The sequence below is a fragment of the Pempheris klunzingeri genome, chromosome 17 (genome assembly GCF_042242105.1).
Source record: "Pempheris klunzingeri isolate RE-2024b chromosome 17, fPemKlu1.hap1, whole genome shotgun sequence".
Taxonomy (NCBI): domain Eukaryota; kingdom Metazoa; phylum Chordata; class Actinopteri; order Acropomatiformes; family Pempheridae; genus Pempheris; species Pempheris klunzingeri.
In genome coordinates this window covers 19467274-19476827 of record NC_092028.1, presented here as the reverse complement: position 1 = coordinate 19476827, position 9554 = coordinate 19467274, and the positions used below count along the sequence as shown (strand labels likewise).

At 44.4% G+C, this 9554-nt stretch overlaps 1 protein-coding gene across 1 annotated transcript; it reads right to left on the bottom strand.

Annotated features, from left to right (window-relative positions):
• Positions 1-1027: 1027 nt before the first annotated feature.
• atp13a1 (ATPase 13A1) lies at positions 1028-9383 on the bottom strand. Its single transcript, XM_070848475.1, has 25 exons — positions 8864-9383; positions 8121-8210; positions 7623-7886; positions 7298-7453; positions 7101-7170; positions 6899-7005; positions 6653-6782; positions 6461-6516; positions 6186-6312; positions 5910-6047; positions 5656-5776; positions 5359-5516; positions 4921-5096; positions 4724-4834; positions 4509-4634; positions 4314-4422; positions 4016-4209; positions 3402-3498; positions 3131-3315; positions 2789-2903; positions 2505-2701; positions 2208-2350; positions 1984-2095; positions 1752-1895; positions 1028-1651 (listed from the first exon to the last, which is right to left on the bottom strand). The coding sequence occupies exons 1-25, from the start codon at positions 9371-9373 to the stop codon at positions 1541-1543; spliced, it is 3747 nt and encodes a 1248-aa protein (XP_070704576.1). The 5' UTR covers positions 9374-9383; the 3' UTR covers positions 1028-1540.
• Positions 9384-9554: the final 171 nt, after the last annotated feature.

Sequence of the window (9554 nt, the reverse complement as noted above, 5' to 3'; positions counted from 1 at the left end):
TGTTATACTCATCACTGTATAACTTGGATGGTAATGAAATTCCCATGCACCATGTTCTTGTCTAAATGTGTCAGCCTCTTTATCTGTCCCAACAGTTGCTGATGAGAGGCTGATTTCTCCTAAAACTATTTCAAAGTGACAGCTTTCTGACTATGTATTATAGTTATTTTGCTCTTTTTAAACTTTTTAAACAAATCACCAGTAGTCTGTATGTGGGATTTTCCCACTGAGAGGAAGCTAGAATTGCTTCCATTATGGTTATCAAGGCCCCTGGATAGCTCCATAGTTGTCGAATGCTTGGCACAGTGTCTGATTTACAACACTATAGACTGGAGTGAAAAGGCAATTTGTTTAAGTTCACATAAAAAGATAAATAGCAAAAAGTTATCTTGGTAGATCAAGGGAAACTTTCCTGCATTTTATGTGGACGTTTAAACAGTTGTTGGTAAATGTAGTCAACTGGAGAAATAAATACTTCAGTGTGTGCTTTATTGACTGAGAATACTGAGTCATTTGAGTCACTGGTGTGCAGGAAGAGCTACAGGCTTCCTCAGAACAGCTAATCGGCCTGTTCTGCTGCAATGAATTTGAGCGTTGGCCATTTTCCTAGAATATAGTTTTTGATCTGTCTGTGGCCGATGGGGACCCTGAGAGAGATTTGGGGGTCGAGAATCAGAAGCCTGCATGCAATGCATCACGGTAAATGCAGTGATTGTCAGCACAGTCCATATAGCATGCACTGTTTCACTGGACTACATTTCCTATCAGCACTGATTTGGACATCCACATTAAAAGTGGCAAAGTTTTCCTTCAAGATCAGTTGTTAAATTTTCAGTGTCGTGTGTAACGTGAGATGAATGGTTTCATTAGATGGATGTCTTTGTACAATTACATTATATTCTCATATCCTGGTCATTCTTTACTTACCTATTTCTGGGAACAGGACGACCAGCACGACATGCTCATCCTTTCTGCTCTGATGTACAGACACATCAGTACTTGACAAAACACTTGACAGACACCATCATTTGTATCTGTAAGTCTTTATAAGTCTGTTAGAGATGGGGTTTTTTTCCACTTTTTACAAAATCAAGGAGAGGAATCAAAAAAAAAAAAAAAATCAAAAACACTTCTGCAGTTCTCTTGGAGAATGCCCCTTTTGTGTGCCTGTATGTTTCACTCTGACTGGCACACCGTCTCGCACTCCACTCAATACTGCTGTCTTCATGGCCGTGTGTAGCAGCAGGGAGGAACAGATGAAGAAAGGGAGAGAGGGTTGTAGAAAAAAAAAAAAAAAAAATCAAGTTATGAAGAAAACAGAGAATTGAAACACAGAGCTTAGGAAAATACAGAAACAGATGGTTAAGGAGGGGCAGAGCAGGATGAAGGAAGGGAAACACGGAGTGTACAGTGCTGCACGCCATGACTGTCTCAGCTGTCTCGTGTATGTCACAACAGCTTTCATTTTTTTCCTCCTCCAAAGTGTTCTCTCCCTTTACAGTTTGGTTGTTAAGGGCAGCGGTCACTGTTGGCACTGAGTTCAAGAAGGCAGCCTGAGAGTTCCTTTGCCCAGGAGGAACTGCAGGACACGGTCCACCAGCAGAGCGGCGACAAAGTCCACCACCAGCACCTGGGCAATGATTAATTTGAACTGCAAGGAAGTAAACAGGGAGCATGTTACCTCACAGGCTGCGTCATCATTACAAAGCTATTACAACCAAACAACACATGGCAAAATAATGTCAGCTCACCTCAGTTGGAATATCTACAAGAGCAAACTGTTCGTTGAATTCTGGTGAGGAACCAGTAAGAAGCCCTACAATCGCTAAACCTGACAGAGCGATACTCCATAGTAGTGGTCGATTCTCGCTGAGAGACTCCATGAAGGGGTGACCCTATTAGACATAACAAGAAATGGTGTGAATCTATTGTTCTGAAAGGAAAACAGCAAAAATAAATACCATTAGTATTAGGAATAAGTACCTTGTAGTTAATGGCAAAGGTGGCCATCTGCATGGCCATGGACATTATATACACAGTGCTGTTAATTAGACTGGGTTCAAACTCTTTATATAGATCTACAAACTGATCCGCTCTGCAAGAGGAGAAAGAACAAGAGAGACGTTATCATATTGTGTAAATGAGGATATTTAATTTGTCACTGTTTACTCTCTTGTCGTATCTCTTTCTGTCTTACTGTGATTTACCTGGGCGGACTTCTACTTTGTGCTTCTTTATAAAGGTACACCAGACTACAGAAGTGAACAGCAAACTGCAGCAGCACAGTCAACACCGTATAAAGATTGAAGATGTTTGGTAAGGGCCGCTCCTGAGACAACGTCTTCAGTGGCTGTGTAAATATGCGGGAAAAAGATAATTCATTTGGTTACTATCAAAAACAGTAGACAGGTGTCACAGTAGAAGAAAAACATTCAGTAAAAGATTACCTTGCTAGGAGAACAATCAGACGTGCAGAGCCTGTATTTTCGTACATAAATTCTCACCTTTGATCTAGAGATGAAGAGGAAGCATCCGGCCAACAACAGGCCCTGCAGGGTGGCCTGGAAATCGCTAAACTTGACCCCCTCGAGGTAGAGCACAGACTGGCTGTAGGCCAGCACCAGGGCGTTGAGAGCGAGGATCTTAAACATCTGGAGCGTTGTCACCAAAGTGCAACGGCCTTGCTTTATTACATGGCAGACTTGGGGGAAAAGATAAAACGGCAAGTTTCAGCTGTGGCAAGCAGCAACTATGTCAACAGCAGAGATTATGAACCAGCGATACTCACTGCACTGTATGGAGGAGAGTTTGGAGGTGAAAGGGGCAGCTATGGAGGCATCACCCAGTTTCACTACTTGTACCTGGTCCTCTTCAAGTTCCCGTAAGACTTGACTGATCCTCTCCTGTAACAGAGTAAGCCCTGGCGTTTAGACAAGTGTACTACAACTCTGTTTCAATAAAAGGCACATGTATTTATTTTTTTGAGCTAGAAAATGATGGTTTTGTGAATGTTGCTAACCGGGGAGGAGACTAAAATGGGACTGAAGGCTAGCATGCAGCATTCAGTGGACCTGTGAACGTGAATTAGTTTGAGGACAGAATTTAAGTTGCCAAAAAAGTAGTCACACACCTTTTGTGCTGCTAGCTGCTCTTCTCTTTGGGCCATTACCCTCTGCCTGGCTGCCCTGGAGCTCAGTTTGCCTCCTGAACTGACGGGCGGTAAAGGTCTGGGCTCTGCTGGGGCTGCCTCCTTTTCTCTCCCCCGTTTCTTTTTTTCAGGCATGCGTTCGGGGGCATTGGCCAACAGAGCAACACCTGAGGAAAAACTATTATCACTACACGCTATTGGAGCTCATACACAGGGGCACATGCTTTCACTCTTGGTGGTAGATCAATCTTACCTATGTGGGCGTGTTTGAGAGCGCCGACATCATTTGTGCCATCGCCACACATCAGTGTCACATAACCCAGCCCTTTCAGACTCGTGATGACAAATTCCTGAAACGGCAAACGACCATCTTTATAGCTCATAACCTCCAAAACACCTTTAAAGTTCACCATTGGATGCTTAAACGCTGTTACATCAATCTGTCATTCGTTGCATTTCCCCCGGAGAAATGTCGCTGAGTTTGTTCAAATTACCTGCCAGACAAAATGAGTTGTCTCCACTAATTAAAATACACATCTTTTGCTGTTGTATTGCAGACTACTGGGGCTACCATCCGATCCGTCTCAACTCTGCTTCATCTGTGATGCATCTCACTACATTACTGGTGAACAAAGGAGCTTTTGCTCTTTGACAAAAAACACACATGATGCAGGGTTCGTACAGCTTTGAGGAGTAACATCCAAGCACTTTTCAAGCATTTTCATGTTACCTAAACTCTTGAAGCCTTTATTATGACATCTAAATTGTTATTATAACTACAACTTTGATAAATAAAAAGCAGAATAAAGAGCAGTTTGAGCAGTGCTAAGAGTTTTAGAGTGAGCATCTAATTAAAGAATTACCCACCTTCTGTTTTGGACTGACACGGGCAAACACTCGTATGTGAGGCAAGAGGGTGTGGAGTAGCCGTGGGTCACAGCTCAGTCTGGCCAGCCCCTCTCCAGTCACACACAAGTCAAATTGACAAATGAATGAGGAAACAGAGGGAGGGGGCAGCGGTACATGCACACTGCCATCAATGGACTCCCACTGCCACTCACCTGGAAAACAAAACAACATCAAAGGTATATGATTTTATGTCCTTTATGTCCACTGGCTTACTTGAGTAATACACGTACTTCTGTAAAGGAATGACTTGTCTTACCCTGACTGGGACTTGGCTGCAATATAAGTGTGTGATCTTTCTGGATGAAGTGGAGCTCTCTCGCTACATGGCATGCCGTTAGAGGGTTGTCACCTGTGATCATCACCACCTGAAAACGGAAGGAGAGAAATTATCAATCTTAAAACCATGCTGTTTGAGAGTGCATGCGCTATTGTGTGTTGTCTGCTCACGTACATGGTGAGATGCTTCCTGGATCTCCCTGATGACGGCCTTGCTGTCACTTTTGAGGGGGCAGGACACAACCATGAACCCGGCGAAATGCAAGTCACACTCAAGAGCATCACGACTCATCTCCCGAACCTATGAGACCAAATAAGATCCAGCTCAGTTTCAAGACAAAGACGTACTCAGACAACCTGTGATAGTTTGGAGTAAAATGAAATAAGAACCTGCTGATGACTGAGGTGTCCCATCTCTTTATATCCCAGGGCCAGCACCCTGGCCCCTTCCCGAGACATTTCCTTGTGGACTTCGTCATAACTCGCTGGACATTCTGCAAACTACAATCACAGCCACTTTAGACCACCAGTAGGTATGCTTCATTAGGCTAGAGCATGAGTGTACTAATGGTGGTGGCCATATGTACCATTCCTCTGAGTGTCTCTGGAGCTCCCTTAACAGTTGAAATGTAGCAGAGTTCAGTAGAGCCCAGTTTCTCATAGGAAGCCAGGACTGACATCCTCTTCAGAGCGCTGGCGAAGTGGAAACGCTGGTGGATCTTAAGGCCCTGTGTTTTGATACCTCGTGGGAACACCTTTTCATCTGGTCAAACAGGCAAGCATCAGTGACGCACACACTTAAGGACTGTGCCATTAAAAGGAAAGGTACGCAAATATTAACATCCACATTGAAATGCGCTGCATGTAAAAGAAAGAATTACTGATGCACTGGTCAAATTATAATCACACAACACACGCAACCTAAAAGATCCTATTGCAATTTGACACATGACTATATGCAGGCCAACGTGCACGTTCTCTCACACACCTGCACTGTGCATTTAGTGGACGTTATTTCTCTGTACCTTTAGTGAGTGTCCAGTCAGCAGCCGTCAGCATGGCCTTCTCCAGAGGATCTCCGACCAGCTGTCCATCATCCAGGGTGACCAGTGAGTGACATGTGGCCACCACCCGATGTGTCTCAACTGGGATCTCAGACACAGGCATCACCTCCTTTCCGTCTCTGTCATAAATGCAAACATCAGTCGATAAGCTCCACACAGTGCTAATCTATTTAAGTGTCAACTAACTCAAACCAAGGCACGCTATGCTTTGTGTTTGCTGCTTAAAGGAAAGCCCTATGAATGGTGGGCAGGGTTTACCTGAGGCCTGCTACTCCTCGTACCACCAGACTGTCACTGGTCAGTGTTCCCGTTTTGTCAAAACAGCAAACCTCCACCTTCCCTGCAAATGGTATCCTGAAGGGCTCTGTACAGAATACATCTGAGCAGGGACAGAAAGGGAAGACTTGAGTGACCAGCAGCTGTTACAAGCTTTGTATTAGACACTGCTTTGCTCAGGTCTCTTAAAATGTATTTTACACACACACACAGGACAGGAGCACACACGGACATACAAAGTTTAGCCAGGGCGATCAGAGATGTGTTAACAGCCAGAGAAAGCTCTATGGGGAGTTCTGGTGGAACCACTGAGGTGAGGATTAGCGTGCACTCCAGGAACAGCTTGTAGCGGTTCCTGCTGGCATCCTTGGTCCCTGAGGGTGTAATAAAATATACAAAGATAGTATTTAGATATAATGTTTATACCCTCATCTCCGGTCACTACTTTGACTATGATAGTACATCTGTTAAATGAGAATTACGTTTTAATTAACTGATTCTGTGCACCTCACCTTCTACCCACACATAGACAGCTGCAGCAATGGCAAACACAAGGAGGAAGAGGATGAAGATGAAAGTCTCCAGGTTGTTTGCGGTCACTCTCTTCACACCAAAAAGGATGGTCCGTAACAGTTTACCCTGGAGGCAAGTATGTAAATGGAATCAATACACCTTCACAGCTGACTCAACATGATCTTCACTGGCATGATGTCAAATTATACAATTAAAACGCATGACAACAAAAAATTGAACGCCGTAATAAAGACATACTGAGCAACTTCCTCACCTGAGAGGTGTAGAATCCTGTTCTCAGTACATATGCCACACAGCCGTTGTCTACAGCTGCACATAAAGGAGCAGATTAATGAGCTTGTGCCTTGTTTTGATGATGAAGATGGGTGATAGATGTACTACGCTGATTCAACAGCTAGCATATGTTGTTGGTAACCTAGAAATGAAGTGAGGAGTTAGTACTTACGTTTGAGTCCAGCACTGGCCTTTAAAGGGGGGCTGTGTTGGACCACTTTTGTCCCCCCAGAGATGATGTGGAGTCGAGAGTCTGTCTGAAGGTCCAGGATTCGCTCTGGGTCCAAGTCCTCCACTGGCTCCTGCACACCCATTATTGTCAGCAGTGATTACGACCCCCCGAATAATCTCATGCTTTTCAGAATAATTGAAGCTTACACACAGCTCTGTATAGTGCTATCATGTATACATCACTAACCTTCATCTGGGGCACTGACTCCCCGGTCAGCATGGCTTCATCCACAATGCAACGGCCCCTGAGTAGCAGCACATCACACGGTACCAAGTTGTCCTGGGGCGAACGTCCTGCGAAGCAGAGAACACCCGTTTTAAACACACACTATCAGAGTCAATCTGGTGTTTGAGATGAAGAATCATAAAAGTGTTGACAGGATATTTACCTATTGAGACAATGTCACCTGGGACAAGCTCATCACTTGAAATAGGTCTCCACTTCCTGTTGCGATATACCTAGCACAAAACACAGAAAGTGAAGGTGGGTGGCTTGAACTAAATAACGAATTCTGTGACGCAAGACAAATATTTGTGTATAATTTAAACATTTAATATCTTAAATTCTAAATTTGATCAAGCCTACCTGGATCATGTAGGGCTTGTTTCCCATACGGCGGATCTCAGACATGTTCCTCATTTGCTGCTGGACCAGGGAGGCCTCGAATGCCACAAGCATGAACAACGTGAAGACACTGTAGTACCAATACTCGTCCAGACACCACAGCCCCACACAGAACACCTGATGCACAGCAGAGAACAGATAACCTCACATGGATGCATGCATGTTACAAGGTCAACAACATTATATCTGAAGCCATTCAACAATTATTTGGAATTGTAACGTTGTACTTTTACAAGAAATCAGCCATATTATGCAAAGAAACACTGACATACATGCACACACATACCTGGAAAACAAAAAAAGGAGCTGTGGCTCTCTCTCTGAAGAGCTCCAGGAAATCTGGTACCACCATCTCAGCACGATTGGTGCCGTAGCGCTTTTCTGCCACTCTGAGTTCGGCCTCCTCCTGGTAGCCACGCCAGGACTGAAAGAAGCCCATGGAGTGGTTTATGGGAAATGCTATTGGAAGGAACCGTTTTTTCTCTTTGTGGTCAAACAGGTAGCGGATCTTTTGAAACTCAAAAGACAGAATCCCCTCCCCATTCTCATCCTGTTGGTTAGAACAAGAGAAGGAAAGAAAATGTCAAAATTCAGCATTAACCCAAGATGAGTCCAATCACAAATGGGAATGGAGGACACTTGACAGGAGCGACTGAGCTGACATGGATTTCAAACAACTAGCAAGATCAAATGATGTGTGTCAAAAACACAGAATGTGAGATCTGAGACATGTTTCCAATTAAGACAACCTGGACCATCCTTAGAGGAAAATATATAAACTGACCTGGTCCCTCTGCAGTGCCACAAGCTCAGCAAAACCGTTGTTGGGGGTAGGTATGACCTTTGCCAGCGTAGCCTTGTTTGGGACTGGTTCCTGTGTATACAAATGAACAGGTGACAAATTCACACACAGTCCAGTCATTTTTGGAATATCTGTGAATCTTTGTCCCCCTCAAACACAACATGCCTTGACAGGCAGCTGCTTGATCAATCTGAAGGCATCATTCATTTCATTTTCCCTATTATTCCCACTATTATTTGATATATAACAGCTACACACTGAACAGGGTGACATTTATCCATACCTTAAGTCCAATTATAAATATCAATCCACAAGTGGCCTCTATGTTTGCATGATATATTTTATATTTAATGTAAAAGAAAGTCACACAGGTTTTTATAGCCTGCTTGGCAGAAAGAAAACATAGTAATCTTACAATGTCAACCGAGGTGTTTTGAGTAAAATATCATGCCCACAAGTTCTATAGAAACTTAAAACAAAGATAAAATGTGACAGCAAGGATTGAAAGTGGACTTGATCTCCCCTGTGTTTGAAACCAGTGCACTGGCTCCAGAGGCATCCCTGCCCTGCTATGGTGCCTTTGAGCAACACACTGATTCCGTACCTGCTGGTGTCATGCTGACCTTTGACATCATGAACAATGTATGGAAAAAAAAAAAACAGTGGGTCTCTTGGAGATAATAGCAGACCAGCGCACTAATATTGGTGTTATGACTTATGTTTACCTTGGAACAAGTGAGCCAACAATGCGCGTGCACGGACCAATAACCAGAGAGCGCTGTGAGGACGTGCGCGATCCCGATAGCGGCTAACGCCAGGAGGCCTGCCTCCGGATACTCGGAGGCACCGTACACTCCAAGCCACACGTAAAGCCAGCCTGGGTAGAGAACAGCCAGGAACGGGAGGACCGTGCCGTGTAGCAGCCGGGGCCTTCGCCTGTACAGCGTCACCGAGCTCACCAGCTCGTCGCCGGTGCCGCTGTCATGCTGGTTGTGGTTCACAGAGGGGGCCATTTGCAGCTCACCCGGTTCCCGGATCCCGTATTTAGCCATACTCCCCTCTTTCTGGGCGTCGTTCATTGTACTTTGCTCGCTCCGCTGGCCCCCTCTATCATCCACCACCACCCCGTCGTGCTGTAGCCGGTAAAAATACGATCCTACACACGAAGCGGTGCTCAGTCCAGCCTTCAGAGCCCGTTTACTGAAGCGGTCGTTTTCTGACCGTGGCTTCCGCATACGTAAACACGTAAAGACACGTCATGTTCTCTTACCACAGCAGGATTGAACGAAAAAAAAACAAAAAACATTTATTATTTTCCACAGGGTTAAATTGTGCTGTTTGGGTTAAACTCAATATAAACGTGAATAAAGAGTGTTCTTTGATTAAAATATCGACTGCACTTGTTTAAGCTTCAAT